Here is a 15,794-nt window from a genome sequence, read left to right on the forward strand (position 1 = left end):
GTAATCCCCCAAGCCCAGGACTCAACTGGGGCTCTGCAAGGTGGCCTCCATCTCCATCCTGCTGGGAGGCTGCATCCCCAGCTCCAGCCCCACATGGAAATCCCAGCTCTCCCAGTCTGTCTCCTGGCTGCCCATTGGCCATGCCACCGGCTATGCAGGGAGGAAAAGGAGCCCTGCAAGGCACTGGGCTCTTCTCAGGGGGTACCAAGGCCTCTGCCCTGCTCCTGCCCTGCCTGGGGTTGGCAGGAGGGTGCTGATGCCACATGCATGTCTCCATGCAGGGCAGCCGGTGCAGGAAGGGGAGAACGTGCGGATTCAGCGGGATGGGGGGCTATACTCGCTGGTCATCATGCATGTGGGCAGTGAGGATGAGGGGCACTACACGGTCACTGCCAGGAACGCCCACGGCCATGTGGAGTGCTCCGCCGAGCTCTACGTGGAGGAACCACGGCCCTCCGCCGCTTCCCAGATGTAAGAGCCAGGATGGAGGTCTCCGGGGAGAGGGGAACGGAGCCCTCGGGATGAAGGGAACTGCATCATCCCTGCTTGCTATCCCATGGGATTTGGAGGGTAACGGGCTTGTGCAAGGGGCTGGGGAAATTGCCAGGTGTGCCTGGGCCACACATTCCTCCCAGCAAGCCAGGGGCTGTCCTTGGGCCCCCCAGCTCTGCTCCCTGGGGTGCACAGGGCCACCCTGCCTCAGGGTGAGCCTTCCCCTCGGAGCTGTGCCGGGCCGGGTCGCGCTGTGCCGTATCGTGCTGGCTCTGTGAGAACTTGGCCCAGCTGCTGTTCTCATTGCCGCTCCAGAGCCGCCTTCCTGCCCCCGGCCCACCACGGCTGCGGTCAGTCACGTCCCTGCTTGGCTCCATCCTGCATCAGCTCCCAGCTGGGGACACCATCCCGGTGGGGCAGAGCTGGGCCCTCGGGGACTGCTCCCTTTCCTGGGACGTACCCCTCTGGCCCGCAGCCCCCACCACAGTCTGTGCTGCAAGGAGCACTGCGATGGAGCCGGGGGGGTTCCCTGCAAGGCGGTCCTTGCAGCTGTGAGATGGAGAATGACAGCTCAGAGTGTCCATGTTGTGATGGTAGGACACGTCACCCAGCCCCGCACAGTCATGTTGGCTTCTCAGGGGCTGCTCAAACCTCTGCTGGGGCTGGGAAGGGAGTGTTGTACCCTGTAGGATGGAGCAGACCTGCCAGCCTGTTCCCATGAGCTCGTCTCCCCAGCACAGCCCTTCTCCTGCTTGGGAAGTGCACCCACAGGGTGTCCTCCCACATAACACCTGCAGGCTCCGTGACCCTCTGGGAATGTTCCCAGCCCCTCCTTACAGCACATCCCTGCCCCAGTCACACTTCTGGCATCGCTGGTGCTCACCAGGCAGTGTACATGATCCTGGGGAGCCCCACAGCAGGCTGGGCTGGGAGCACCCTGCATGCACCTTACGTGGAGCCCATGTGTCGGTTGTTGCAGCTCCAAGCTGGAGAAGATGCCGTCCATCCCAGAAGAGCCAGAGCAGACAGAAAATGAGGTGGAGTGCTTCACCATGCCCGACTTCCTCAAGCCGCTGCACAACCTGGATGTGGTGGAGTCCAAGGAGGCAGTGCTGGAGTGCCAGGTGGCCGGGCTGCCCTACCCCTCCATCAGCTGGTTCCACAACGGCTCCCGCATCGACAGCACTGACGACCGAAAGATGATGCAGTGTAGGGCTCCCTGCCACCCTCCCTGCACACCCAGGCTGCTCGTGCCATGGCAAGGCTAGCCGTGCTCGGCACCGAGGGTCCATCTGCCAGCACTTGCGGGAGATGCTTCCAGCACTGCAGTGGCACCAGCATGGGGTGGAGGGAGTGGGGACGGTGCAGCCCCTACAGCCATACACATGGCTCCCAGGGGAGGAGGCATCACCTCCTAAACTTTCACACACTGCTCTGCATGCTGACTTCCCAGCCTGATTGGCTTGCTGGGAAGGTAGCTCTGTGCCACTTTGCTGATGGAGATCTTCTTTCCCTGTGTGCCCCGTGCCCCCACAGATAAGGATATCCATCGCTTGGTGTTCACGGCTGTCAGCCACGCACATGCTGGTGTCTATAAAAGCGTCATTGCCAACAAAGTAGGGAAGGCCACATGCTATGCACACCTCTACGTCACAGGTAAGGAGTGGGCACCACTGGGGCTTCACAGCCACTCACTGCCACCTGACCAGTCTGTGCCCTGGGGGGGTCTGTGTACCTTAGCAACGTCATAGGGTTGGATCATGGGATAATTCAAGTTGGAAGGGACCTCACAAGGTCTAGTCCTGTCTCTCCCTGAAGTATCTTGACCCATCCCTGGCCCTCACACCTCACATGGGACTTGCTGTGAGCACTAACCCCACAGTCCCTGCCAGGCTGAGCCCCCAGCAGTGTCTGGGGTCTCCAGGGAGGGTTGCTGGCCTGGTCTGTCCCCTCCAGCCCATGTCTCCCAGGGCATAAGGCAAATACCCCTGAAGTGCTGCTGGAGTTGGCCATGCCGGGGCACGGGCCCGGTGGTGGATAGATGTTTCCCAGCAGCTAACACCCCTCCTTGCCTCTCCCATGCAGATGTGGTGCCGACACCCCCAGATGGGCCACCCACCGTGGCCTTGGTGACCGGCAGAGCCATCACGCTGACGTGGAACAAGCCCAAGTGGCTGGACACTGCCATAGGTGAGGGGGCTGGAGCTAGGAGATGCGGTGGGCAGGGGCTTTCAGCAGCATGATGGGGTGCGTGGGCAGGCTCGAGGCTGGGGGCTGTGCACTGACCCTTTCCCCACACAGACCCTGCCTCGGTGACCTACGTGGTACAAATGCAAGTGTTGGGCACGACACAGTGGATGATGCTGACAGCTGGTGTGCGGGACACCACCTACACAGTGCACAGGCTCACCAAGGGTGCCCAGTACCTCTTCCGTGTCATCACTGCCACCCCCAAGACCAACAGCAAGCCCTCCCCGCCTGTGGGGCCTGTGCAGCTCCTGGATCGGGGTGAGATGGACAGTGGGGAGGGGGCAGGGTGCTGGGATGGAGGGGCAAGACACGGAGGCATCTCCATCCCCGGTGGCATGGTAAGCAGCTTAGGACTGGGTGGTGTGGTGTCTGGAGGCAGTGGTGATGATGTGCATGGCAGGTCCCTACCTGGAGGAGGCCCCAGTCATCCTGGACAAGCCAGACTTGGTGTATGTGGTGGAGGGCCAGCCGACCTCCATCACCATCACCATCAACCATGTGGAGGCCACCGTCACCTGGAAGAGGTAGGACATGATGCTGTGCCCATTACCTGCCCCATGCCCAGCATCACTTCATGGGGTGCACAAAGGGGGTCCCACACCAGCTGCCCATGTAGCCCTTAGCCAGGGGGGGTCTTCTGCTGGGGCTGGACTGGGCATGCCAGAGGGTGATGTCCAGGGTTGTGTGGAGCTGTCAGGGGGTGGGAGCTGTCTGGGAGGTGGTAAGGGTTGAGAGCTGTCCAGGTGGCAGAGGTAGCTACGAGGTGCAAGCTATTTGTGGGGGCTACAGAGTACAGCGGGGCAGGGTCTGTCTATGGGTCAGGAGCTGGCCATGGGGCTGTAGGTCTGAAGCTGCTGTGGGACTGTGATTTGGGAGGTGGCCATGGGGCTGTGAGGTGGAGCTCTCTGTGGGCCTGCAGGTGGGAGCTACAAATGGGCCAGGAAGTGGCCACGGGGCAGAACGTGGGGCAGGGCTGGCAGCAGGCTGACGGCATGTGCCCACAGGGATGGGGTGGTGCTGGTGGACCAGGAGAGCACGTACGAGGTGATGATGCTGGACGATGACCAGCACTGCCTGCGGCTGCTGCAGGTGGGCTGCGGGGCCGTGGGGCCGCTCACCTGCGAGGTGAGCAACTGCCATGGCACTACCCACTGCACCGTCCACCTCTGCCTCGCAGGTAGGTACCCCGGCATTGCCCCACAGTGCCCCATGCCCGTGTGCCATGGGGGTGGCCCTGCACACAGTGCCCGATGCCCAGGTACCCTGGATTGGCATTGCCCCATGGAGCCCCTTGCCCATACCACACGTGGCACTGCTGCATACCTGCATGTAATGGGGTGGCACTGCCCCATGGTGCTCTGTGCCCACAAGCTTTGAGGGACTGCTGCACAATGTCCCATACCTGCATCACTGCTCCACAGGACCCCAAATCCATGTGTAATGGGGAGACACAGCCCCACTGTGCCCCATGCCATGTGCTGTGGGGTGGCACTCCCCCACGGTACCCCACACTCACACCTTTGGAGACTGCCCCATGGTGCCTCACACCCATATGCACTGGTGTGGCACTGCCCCATGATACTCTCTGCCCCTGTGCCCTGGGCTGGCACTGTCTCACAGTGCTACACAGCTGTACACCATGGGCAGTACCCCACGGTGCCCCATGCCTGTGCCAGGGAGGTGGCACTACCCCATGGTGCCCCATGCCCCGTCTCTCGGCAGAGGCACCACGCTTTGAGTCCATCATGGAGGACATTGATGCCCAGCAAGGCGAGACGCCGCACTTTGCCGTGGTGGTGGAGGGCAAGCCACTGCCGGACATCATGTGGTATAAGGTGAGCTGGCACCCCAAAAAACCCTTTCTGACCCACAATCCCACCACCACCAGACCCACAGTGCCTGCTCCTTGCCATTGCCTCGCATATGCCCCTGTGACAGGGCTTTGGGTCTCTCTGCCCCAGCGATGCAAGATACGGCCCGTGCCAAAAGCTCCCAGCCCATCCCTGTGCCCCGTCTGCAGGGAAGGGGTGACAGCATTGGGAGCTGCTTGGGGATGGCATGGGGCCCCCCTGAACCCACTGTCACCCCCAGGACGGGGAGCTGCTGGAGGAGAGCAGCCACCTGAGCTTTGTGTACGAGGACAACGAGTGCTCTCTGGTAGTGCTGGGCGCCGCTGAGTCTGATGGTGGCGTCTACACCTGCACGGCCAGGAACCTCGCTGGGGAGGTGTCCTGCAAGGCCGAGCTCGTGGTGCACACAGGTATGGCCGGGCCAGCCCCATGGCACCCTCTCCTGTGCCCTGGCCCTACTGGGCAGGTACCTTGGCACCTTGCTTTGCCCCTGCCAGTGCCTTCCTTTCCCCAGCCCAGCCCACCACTGACGCCACGATGGAGGAGGATGCTCTGCATAAGGCGCGACACCTGACCGACTACTACGATGTGCACGAGGAGATTGGGAGGTACAAGGCCATGGAGATGTAGCAGGAAAGGGGTGTTGGAGCCTGGCTGCACCATGGGGCTGTGATCCCAGGAACTGAACTCCTTGGCCCTAGTAAACTGGATCTTTGTGCTGGATGGGTTGTGGCCATTTCGGGGCATCAGCGCTAGTTCAGAGTGGGGAGTGGGGGCAGTCGTAGAGAAGCCAGGCCTAGGATCTCCCTGAAGACAGTCCTGGAGGGCTGCCAGGGTGCATGCAGCTCCCTGCCAAGTGGGCACCTGCCCAGGCTGCCATGGGAATGGGGAGGTCTCCTGGCCTCTTGCTAGGCTCTTTCCAAGCCTCTCCACCAACCTTCTTATTCCCCATTGCCCCCCCTATCGCCCCCCACTGCTGCATTGCAGGGGAGCCTTCTCGTACCTGCGGAGGGTGACGGAGAAGAGCAGCCGGCTGGATTTTGCCGCCAAGTTTGTCCCCGGGAGGACCAAGGCCAAGCAGTCAGCACGCCGGGAGCTGCACATCCTCTCGCTGCTGGACCATGAGCGCATCGTCTTCTTCCATGACGCCTTCGAGAAGAAGAACGCCATCATCATGGTCATGGAGCTGTATCCTGCCGGCATGTCCCAGCGCAGCTCAGGGGCGCGCAGCACTGGGGGAGCAGGGGAGGGCTGGGCCCGGGTGGATAGGCAGAGTGAGGTGAGGAGGAGCAGGCATCGAGGAGGGTGCAGAGCATGGCTGTACATGGCGTTTCTGTGCTCCTTGACCAGATCCCAGCTGCGCTGAGGATGAGCTGCTGGACAGGATGGCGAGGAAGCCCTCAGTGTGTGAGTCCGAGGTGGGTGATCCACAGGGGGGCAAGTGACAGGGTAGAGAGGGAGCCTGGGAACACTGGGGTCTATCCCAGCCCAGACGACCTGCAGAGTTCATTTCAACGTGCTACAAAGGAGGCTGCAGCCCCCTTATTTCCTCCGTGCAGGACTGGTCCCCTGCTCCATATGGGTCTGACCCATGCTTAAGCTCCTGCCTGGAGCCAGTGTCCCCAGCCCCTTCTATCTCTCACAGGTCCGATCCTACATGCGGCAGGTCTTGGAGGGGATCTGCTACCTGCACCAGCAAAAAGTCCTGCACCTGGACATCAAAGTGAGTGCAGGGCTCTCCCGGCCCAGTCCTACTCTGTGTCTCCCTGCCCTGGCACACATGAGCCCACGGCTCTGCCACACTGGAGGCCAGGCTCACATCCTGTTCACGGGGGACATCCCACCTCCTCATTGTCCCTGGCCCCCTTCCTGGGCAAGCTGCTCCCATCCCTTCTTTTGGGGGCTGCCCCATGCCCTTTGCTCTCCCCTGTGGGCAGTACCTGCCCTGCCTTTCCCCTGGCAGGAGAGCCTCCTGCCAAGCTCCTGTCTGCCCGCACTGTCCTGTAGCCAGAAAACCTCCTGATGGCGGATTCGAGCAGTGAGCAAGTCCGGATCTGTGACTTTGGCAACGCGCAGGAGCTGACACCTGACGAGCCGCAGTACTGCAAGTACGGCACCCCTGAGTTTGTGGGTCCTGAGATCGTCAACCAGAGCCCCATCTCCAGTGTCACCGATGTCTGGTAAGAGCAGCCCTGGTGTCAGGTTGGGCCCTGGGCACAGGTCTCCCCGTTGTGGCCAGGAGAGTGCAGGGGTGCATCAGAGAGCGCCCTGGGAGGCTTGGGGTGAGCCCTGGCCCCGAGGGGCTGCTGGGGAGCCAAAGGCTGGGGGACTGGTGCTGTGCAGTAATTATGCTTTCCTCTCTGCAGGCCGGTGGGGGTCATCACCTACCTATGGTAAGTGCCTTGTCATGCTCCCAGGGAGCCACAGGGCCCTTTCTGCCCCATTAGCAGTTTCAGTGCTGGGGTCTGGGTCATGAACCTATCTCTGCAAATTTAGCTTCCTTCACAGCCACTGCAGGCTGGCCTGGCTTGGCCTCCCCCATGGCACTAGGGCTGGGGTCCAGGGTCCTTCCTTCAGTTCCCAGTGTCCCCAGGACTTACCATGCTTTTCCCCATATCCCCATGGCTTGATGATATGTCCCCTCCCTTGGCAGCCTCACAGGGATCTCTCCCTTTGTGGGAGAAAATGACAAGACCACGCTGATGAACATCCGCAATTACAACGTGGCCTTCGAGGAGAGGATGTTCCAGGGGCTCACACGGGAAGCCAAGGGCTTCGTCATCAAAGTGCTGGTCAATGACAGGCTGTGAGTGGTGTGGGGACCCCCAACCCCTCCCAAGAGCACATGGCATTGGCCATGTGGACAGTGGGCTCCAGGACAGGGCGTGTGCAGGGCGTGGGGAGGGCTGGGGCGGAGGAGTAGCAGGCATGGGGCTGGCTGGGAAGAGGCTGGGCTGCACATGGGACACCGCAGGGCCATATTCCTGAGCAGCGATGGGTGCCTGGGGATGTCAAGGCAGCGCAGAGCACAGCGAGGCTGATGGGTCCTGTTGGGGCTTCAAGGGTGCAGCTGGATGCAGCTCGTGCACCCTGGCTCAGGGCGATACTGTCCCCATCCGTGTTGCTGCTCCTATGGCATGAACCTTGTGCTTAAGGGAGGGTGGTGACCCACATATTTCTGGGGTGCCTGAGGGCAGGAAGGATGCACAGATGTGCACCCAGCTCAGCCTGCTGGGGCTAGGACTTGCATCATGGACACCTGCCTGCCATACCCTCCTGCCCTCCCCCTGGCTGGCCAAAATCCCCCAGCCCAGGTGTTTCTCACCCGGCGGTGTTGGTTCACAGGAGACCCAATGCAGAGCAGACCCTGGAGCACCCCTGGTTCAAGGTGAGTCTGGTCAGAGACCTGGAGGCAGTGGGGTTCCTGAGGCAGCTGCAGGATCTATGCGATGATACTCTCCTCTCTTCTTGCAGACACTGGCCAAGGGGAAGGTCATCAGCACTGACCACTTAAAGCTCTTCCTCTCCCGTCGGAAATGGCAGGTAAAGGCAGGGCTGTGAGCTAGGCAGGGTGAGGAGGGGTGCTGGCTAGGGATGTGCCATGTGCTGGACTGGATGGGGTGCTGTGCAATGGGCCGGATGGGGTGCTGGGTGATGCTGTGCACTGGACTATATGGTGCTGGGCTGTCTGCCTGGGCCTGATGCAGCCCTCACCACTCTGTGCAGCGCTCGCAGATCAGCTACAAGTGCAACATGGTGCTGCGGCCGATCCCTGAGCTGCTGGAGGACACATCCAACCACCTGTCCATCGCAGTGCCCCGGCACCTCAAGGAGTCCCCAGCTCTGTCATCCTCCTCGGACTCGGATGACTTGGATGAGCTGCCCTTCATCCCCATGCCGCACCAGGTGGAGTTCTCCGGCTCTCGCATGTCACTGAATGAGATCCCCACAGACGATGAGGCCATGGGGCCGGCCGAGGGGCTGCGGGAGGAGGCGGCTGTGTCAGGGGATGTGTCCACCATGGAGTGGCAAAGCGAGGGTGCAGGGAGGCCAGCGGTGGCCCTGGGGAAGAGGCCGAGGGCTGCAGTGCCTCGGCGGCCCTCTGCGGAGGCGGAGGCACCTGGCTCCTCTGATGAGGAAGCCCCTGAGGCCCAGAAGCGCCCAGAGCATCCCCGCAAAGCCGTGAGAAAAGGCTCCAGCCTGGAGTCTCCGGAAACCACCCGCAGGGCAGCCCAGAGGGGCGAGCTGAAGCGAGGCAGCTCCGCCGATGGTGCCCTGCTGTTCAGCCGACCTCCAGGGGCCGAGGAGGGGACCGAGCCAGGCCGGGAGCCCCACAGGGTGCTGGCCAAGGCGGCCTCCATGGAGCTGCCTCGCCGGAAGGGGGGCCTGGGCGAAGATGACCATGCCCAGCGCCTGGAGCTGATGCGCCAGCGCCTGCTGCGGGGCAGCCCCGTGGATGGCAAGGTCAGTGGCCTGCGGGGTCCCCTCCTGGAGACCCTGGGTGTCAGCCCCAACAAGAAGGTGCTGCGGCCACCGCGGCTGGAGCAGCCGGCACTGGCAGGGCCCCGGCTGGTGCGTGCAGCGTCCAGCGAGGCCACCTCGCCGCAGCTTTTCCCTCAGGAGCGCCTGCTGCAGAAGAGCAGCTCCTTCAGCCATGGCGAGGCCGAGCCCGTCATCCGGCACCGCCGCTCCGGGGCACCCCTGGAGATCCCTGTGGCTCACATGGAGACCCAGCGGCTCAAGGAGTCCCCATCGCTCTCAGCCCTCTCCGACGCCCGGCCCCACACACCACGGGATGCCAGCAGCCAGCCACTGCCCCCTGCACTGGAGACCACTTTCCCCTGGGCCCCTCCAGCCAAGGCTGCCCACGAGAGGAGACACGTGCCAGAGGAATGGGGCAAACCCGGAGCCAGAGTGGCTGTGGCCGCTGTGGGGAAGAAACCTGTGGCCGAGGGGCATGAGGAGAAGGTTCCCACCAAGGCTGAAGCCACCAGAGCCAGCAAAGGGCCTGGAGAAGGGGCTGCCAGGGCAAGAGCATCCACGCTGCAGCAGGCAGGGCCATCTGCTCCTGCTGCCCAAGCCCCCAGAATGTCTTCCTACGCAGAGGTCATGCAAGCCATAGGAACCACACGAGTAGGGCAGCCAGCCACCGAGGAAGTCCCCAAGCCCCCTGTGCCTGCCCCTGCTGAGCCCCGAGCACCAGCACTGGAAGAGAGGAGGCAGGCAAAGCCCACGGGCTCCTCCAGCTCCCTGCTCATAGAGGACATCGACTCAGAGGAGGTCTTCGAGGCCAAGTTCAAGCGGAGCCGGGAATCGTCCCTCAGCCGTGGACTGAAGCTTCTCACCCGGTCGCGCTCCGAGGACCGGCACTTGGCCAGCCCCTCGTCCCACGATGAGGGCATCTACCGGCCCACGCCAGCTGGTGTGCCCCTGGAGCTGCGCAAGGGCTGGCCTACTGGCTTGGCAGAGAAGTCCAAGTCAGTGCAGGACCTGCACGAGGTGGAGAAGGATGGTGGCTTCATCCGGAGGATGAGCCTGCGCTTCAAGCGGACACCGCCTGTGGAGAGGAAGAAGGCAAAGGGGGAAGAAGGAGGAGGAGAAACCCCAACACGTGGGCGCCGCTTCTCCTGGAGCCTGGGCTTGGGCAGCTCCAAGGAGCGGAAGGACACAGAGAGCCTCAAGTCGGAACCAGGTGCCGGTGAGAGTGAGTCGCCGGTGGTGGCTGTGCGGAGGAAGATCGGTGCCACCATGGACCGGGTCTCTTCCCGGCTGCGCAGCCTCTCAGACGAGCGGCAAGAGGACGAGGGGGCCAAGGAGCACCCAGAAAAGCGCCTCTCCCTGCTCCGCCGGGCCAATTCGGAAGGGGAGAGCCTGCGGCAGGTGGGAGTCATGGCACAGAACCAGGTGGGCCCCCACCCGACGCTTGCACCCTCCTCTGAGTCCCTGCAGTCGGAGGGCAGCACCCGCTCCTCCGCCTCTGCCAAAGGTGAGCTGGGGGGCTGCTGGCACCCCTCGGTGGGTGGCGCTCGCCCTGGGGTGGACCCTGTCCTGCCAGGGTCCATGGACTGGGTGCAGCAGGGCACAGCCATCCTGGGCACCCCAGCTTGCCCCTGTCCCCAGCTCTCAGCTGCCACTGACATGTAGGCTGGGTCTCCGCAGGTGCTGGTGACAGCCAGAAACGGTCCCGCTGGGAGCGCTGGGGCCTGTCCCGGCCCAAGAAGGAGAAGGTGGCCTCACAGCCCAACATCCCATCCAGTCTGCTACAGGAGGATGGCTCCATCACAGGCCGGCAGCACGTGCACAGCGAGTCTGGTAGGCACAGCCCTGGTGGGGACACATCGGTGTCCTGCCACCCCCTGCGGCAGCACCTGCAGGAGCTGGGCTGGGACAGAGTGCAGGGGAGCGGGTGCCGGGGCCATGCGCAGGGCTCACAGCCCCTCTCTGCAGCTTGGCCCCCCAGCTCGGAGGGTTCATGGCCAGGCTCAGGGACCCCAGGGCAATCCCTGAGGGGGAGGAGAGCCTGAGTGCTGCCTGCGGCTGCAGAGATGGGGACAGGTCCCTGCAGGGCTCTGCCTGCCTGCCCCACTGATGCCCCAGCCTTACCCTGTCCTTGTGCCCCACTCTACTGTCTAGATTTCCCCCCCGTTTTCCACATCAAGCTGAAGGACCAGGTACTGCTGGAGGGCGACGCGCTGACCCTCTGCTGCCTGCCCGCCGGCAGCCCGACCCCCAGGATTGTCTGGATGAAAGGTGGGGGTCTGCCACAGCGTGGGGCGGGCCCACAGCCCAGGGGCTGCCTGTGCTGCCTTGACACATGCGCAGGGGGCCTGGCATCACTCTCTCTGCTCCCCCTTGCAGACAAGCGGTCACTGCAGTCAGACAATATGCTGAACATCATCTCCTGCAAGGACGGCCGCCAGATGCTCACCATCTCCAAGGTCTCCAGGAAGGACGCGGGGCTGTATGAGTGTGCAGCCGCCAACACCCTGGGCACAGCCATCAGCTCCTGCACGCTGGCTGTGGCACGTAAGGATGCTGGGGAGACCCTGGGGGACAGAGGTGCTACTCCACTGGGGACAAAGCACATCCCGGGCTCAGGGGATTGCCTGCTCCAGCTGCTCCGTGCCCGGCTCTGGCAGGAGGGACATGCTCTGGACATGGCTGTTAACCCAGATGCCAGTGGCACAGAGCCCCCTGGTTGGGGGGCACCCATCGGAGCAGGTCACTTAATCTCTGCTGTTCACATCCCCAAGGCAGTGCGGGGGGCCATCACAGCTGCCCCATGCCCTTCTCTCACAAGCTCCTGGGTTCTGCTAATCAGAGCAAGGCTACTTTTGACCCTGCTGCTGCCGTTTGTTGCTGCAGTGGCCCCCAACCCACCTGCTCACTGCAGCCCTGGCTTGCTCTTCCCTTGCTCCAGCCCCAGCTCTGAGCACCACCAGAGCCTCAAGCATCTCCAAAAGGGACTGGGACTTCTTAAGGGGGGGACAGGCTGTTTTTCATGGGCATCTCCAGCCAGGCCCCGTGTGTCCGAGCCTACGTGCTGTTTTGCCCTGCCCCTCAAGCCGCTCTGCCCTGCCCCTGGCCGGGCACTCCAGCCTGCCCTGTCTGTCCCTCCGCAGGACTCCCCGGGAGGCCGGGCACCCCGGAGATCCCCCAGAAGTACAAGAACACGGTGCTGGCGCTCTGGAAGCCTGCGGAGAGCAAGGCCCCCTGCACCTACACACTGGAGCGCAAGTTGGAAGGTATGTGGAGCTGGCCTTGGCCATGCTCTGGCCTGCCAAATGTGTCCAGCTCCCGGCCAACCCCTCCCACCTGCTCGGGGGCACCTCCCAGCTCTTCCCTGCTGGCCTGGCTAAAACCCATGGGTTTGGGGGCCCAGGGTGCAGGAGCTGGACAAAGGCAGGCAGAGCAGAACCCCACTGCCCCCCACTCCCTGTGCACTTGCAAACTGGCCTCTTGGGTCTGAAACCCACACTGGAGACATCATGGTCATGGGATGGCCTCTGGGAAAGGTCTGCACATTCAGCCTGCATGCTGGCTTCTGCTAATGGGCAACCCCGTGGGGGAGAAAGACCTGGGAGGGTGAATGCCCTGGAGGAGCTGAGACATTTCACACCTCTCTGGAAGCAACATCTAGAAAAATGGCACCTGGTCTCACACAGTGACACCAAGCCAGGACAAATCGTCCCCGCTGTCTTGGGCAATGCCTCTGTGCTGTGCTGCCCTGGCATGGCCCTGCCTTACTGCTGTCCCTTGCTGCCCTTCAGAGCTCAGTGGGGTGCTGGTGGCCCTGGGGAAGTGGCCCAGGGTGCAGGACAGGAGGCTGCCCCCCTGCCTGACCCTCGCTTGCCTCTGCCGACAGGAGAGCATGAGTGGAAGATCGTCAGCACCGGCATCGCCGACTGCTACTTCAACGTGACGGAGCTGCCCCCTGGGAGCACCGCCAAGTTTCGGGTGGCCTGTGTCAACAAGGCCGGGCAGGGGCCCTACAGCACCCCCTCGGGCAAGGTGCACCTCGAGGCGGCAGGTGAGCAAGTGCCCTGCCATGGGGCAGAGCCCGCGGCAGTGCTGTGCCATAGCCTGTTCCCATGGGACCCAAGGTGTGGGGCAGACGTAGGGTGGTGTGTGGGGCTGCTTCGGGGGTTCCTGGCCAGCTCTGAGTCCCAGGGGTTCAGACAACACAGCGCAGCCTCCATCCTGCTCCCAGCCTCCCCGGAGCCTGCCTCACACCTCCCTTTCCTCCCTGCAGACTCTCGAGCTGCCCCTGCCAAGAAGGACATCGCCGTCCCCGTCCCCATCCCCGAGAAGGTGGCCTCTAGCCGGTCGACCCAGACACCCCTGGCTCAGCCAGAGCCACCACCGCCAGCGGGGCCTCCCCCCACCACGTCACCCCGCAAGCACCAAGGAGTTGTGCACAGGCCAGGCTGGGCGCCGCAAGCAGGCGTCTCGGTGGGGGACCTGCAGCCGCCTGTGCCCCGCGAGCAGGGGCCGCCACTGGCCCCAGAGCTGCCGCCCAACATCACCGTGTGCGTGCCCCCGGAGCTGGTGTTCACCCCTCCTCGGACTGCCCCCTCTCCCCCCACAGAGCCCCCTGCCTGCGGCTCCCCCTCAGTTCCTATGGACACGTCTGCCCGCATCTCGCCCACCCTCGCCCCAGCCCGGGGCTCCCCCCAGCACCGCGCTCCATCCCCTTCCAAATTCGCCCCCATTTCCCCTGCATCGACCACTCCCAGCTCAGCCCCCACGCTGGCTCCCACCCCCAACGCTGCTCCCACTCGGAAAATGCCCCCCTACATGGTGACCTCCTTCGTCTCGATGCCTCCCTTGTCGCCCAGCACGCAAGAGCCCCCCACCATCACTCCATCCTCCAAGGAGCCTCCTGCTCCAAGCGGGGTCCCGGAGGCCAAGGACAGCACGGCGCTGCGGCAGGGCATCCCCCAGAAGCCGTACACCTTCCTGGACGAGAAGGCGAGGTAAGGACCTGTGGGACGGGGTGCTTTGCTGGGGGTTGTCCCTGCTTGCCAGGAGCCACGACTCCAGGGGCAACCCCACCACGTGCCCCTCCGTGGCTGCACGCTGCCCCATGCATCCCAGGGCTGCCCCCTAGCCCTCCCGCTGGGCCAGCGTGTGGGTGGCAGTGCCCCATGCTCGGGGGGCTGAGCGCTGCCCTGTGCCGCAGGGGCCGGTTCGGGGTGATCCGGCTGTGCAAGGAGAATGCCACAGGGAAGCACTTCATGGCCAAGATCGTGCCGTACGAGGCAGAGAGGAAGCAGAGCGTGCTGCAGGAGTACGAGATCCTCAAGGCGCTGCACCACGAGCGCATCATGGCCTTGCACGAGGCGTACATCACCCCCCGCTACCTGGTGCTCATCTGTGAAAACTGCACCGGCAAGGAGATCCTCTACAGCATTGTGGACAGGTACAGGAGGGCATGGGGCCGCAGCGGGGCCGCCCGGCGCAGGGCCACCCGCTGACACCGCCTGCCTGCAGGTTTCGCTACTCGGAGGACGACGTGGTGAGCTACGTGCTGCAGCTCCTGCAGGGCCTCGAGTACCTGCACGGCCGCCGCATCGTGCACCTCGACATCAAGCCAGACAACGTCATCATCTCAGGCATGAACGCCCTCAAGATCATCGATTTTGGCAGCGCCCAGACCTACAACCCCCTGTTGCTGCGGCAGCTGGGGCGGCGCGTGGGCACCCTGGAGTACATGTGTGAGTGGGGCACCAGGAGCGTGCATGTGATGGGGATGGAGTGGCGTGGGTATGGGACGGGGAAGGGAATGGGGATGAAGATGGGGTGGGGATGGGGTGAGGAGGGGTGCATGTGTGCCTGTGCTGAGAGCCCTGGAGGGCCTGGGACTGTGGTGGAGTTGAGGTGTCCATGGGGGAAGTTGGGAAGTCTCTGGGGTGCTGGGGTGTCTGTGGGGGGTTTCTTTAGGGTTGCTGGGCTCTGTGGGAGGGTTGGGGTGTCAGTGGGGCAGGTGGTGTCCTTGGAGGTGCAGTTGGAGGTGATGGGGGGTGTGAGGGTGGGGTGCCAGGGATACTGGGACCCTCCATGTATGTGACAGACCTTCTCCCCTGCTCGCAGCGCCAGAAGTGGTGAAGGGCGACCCGGTGGGCTCTGCAGCAGATGTCTGGGGTGTTGGCGTCCTCACCTTCATCATGTAAGACACGGAGATGGGGGGTGAGCACCCCGGGGCTCAGCGCCATGGGGAATCCCATCCTTGCTGGTGGGCTGTGGGGGAGCTGTTGGGGATGCTGCAGCCCTGCAGGCCCTTTCTAGCCACACATGGGGGGAGCTGGGTGCTGGGTCCAAGGTGCCCCCACCACTGTGGCATGCAGGGGGCGGAGCCGGACACGACGGCACCCCAGCCCATGTCACCCCTCCATCCTCCCAGGCTCAGTGGGCGGTCACCGTTCTTTGAACTGGACCCAATCGAGACAGAGAACCGCATCCTGGCAGGGCGCTTTGATGCCTTCAAGCTCTACCCCAACGTCTCGCAGAGCGCTGCCCTCTTCATCCGCAAGGTCCTCTCCGTCCACCCCTGGTGAGTGCCCAGCCCAGCCAGCGAGCATGCATGCCCCTGGCTGGCAGGCAGCTCCCTGCCCCACAGGACCCTCCAGAGACTTGCCTGGGGTCATCAGTGGGACCCCAGGATCCATCCTTGCCCTGGGATCTATGGGTACTAGGAACCTG

The 15,794-nt window shown here is 63.6% G+C and overlaps 1 protein-coding gene across 1 annotated transcript in view; it reads left to right on the forward strand.

The window, feature by feature from the left end:
- SPEG (striated muscle enriched protein kinase) overlaps positions 1–15,794 on the forward strand; it is a 35,178-nt gene that overhangs the window by 17,870 nt on the left and 1,514 nt on the right. Inside the window, exons 14-42 of the mRNA XM_064514818.1 lie at positions 282–471; positions 1,472–1,701; positions 2,029–2,148; positions 2,578–2,682; positions 2,794–3,000; positions 3,143–3,266; positions 3,747–3,919; positions 4,465–4,577; positions 4,834–5,002; positions 5,107–5,200; positions 5,580–5,780; positions 5,950–6,010; positions 6,238–6,315; positions 6,600–6,772; positions 6,959–6,985; positions 7,246–7,398; positions 7,938–7,980; positions 8,067–8,135; positions 8,319–10,578; positions 10,752–10,904; positions 11,226–11,342; positions 11,451–11,618; positions 12,215–12,337; positions 12,958–13,122; positions 13,345–14,068; positions 14,275–14,514; positions 14,586–14,809; positions 15,186–15,261; positions 15,496–15,645. Of these exons, the coding sequence (XP_064370888.1) occupies positions 282–471; positions 1,472–1,701; positions 2,029–2,148; positions 2,578–2,682; positions 2,794–3,000; positions 3,143–3,266; positions 3,747–3,919; positions 4,465–4,577; positions 4,834–5,002; positions 5,107–5,200; positions 5,580–5,780; positions 5,950–6,010; positions 6,238–6,315; positions 6,600–6,772; positions 6,959–6,985; positions 7,246–7,398; positions 7,938–7,980; positions 8,067–8,135; positions 8,319–10,578; positions 10,752–10,904; positions 11,226–11,342; positions 11,451–11,618; positions 12,215–12,337; positions 12,958–13,122; positions 13,345–14,068; positions 14,275–14,514; positions 14,586–14,809; positions 15,186–15,261; positions 15,496–15,645 (6,730 nt within the window). The remainder of the gene's footprint in view (positions 1–281; positions 472–1,471; positions 1,702–2,028; positions 2,149–2,577; positions 2,683–2,793; positions 3,001–3,142; positions 3,267–3,746; positions 3,920–4,464; positions 4,578–4,833; positions 5,003–5,106; positions 5,201–5,579; positions 5,781–5,949; positions 6,011–6,237; positions 6,316–6,599; positions 6,773–6,958; positions 6,986–7,245; positions 7,399–7,937; positions 7,981–8,066; positions 8,136–8,318; positions 10,579–10,751; positions 10,905–11,225; positions 11,343–11,450; positions 11,619–12,214; positions 12,338–12,957; positions 13,123–13,344; positions 14,069–14,274; positions 14,515–14,585; positions 14,810–15,185; positions 15,262–15,495; positions 15,646–15,794) is intronic.

Source organism: Dromaius novaehollandiae, chromosome 7 (assembly GCF_036370855.1).
Source record: "Dromaius novaehollandiae isolate bDroNov1 chromosome 7, bDroNov1.hap1, whole genome shotgun sequence".
Classification (NCBI taxonomy): Eukaryota; Metazoa; Chordata; class Aves; order Casuariiformes; family Dromaiidae; genus Dromaius; species Dromaius novaehollandiae.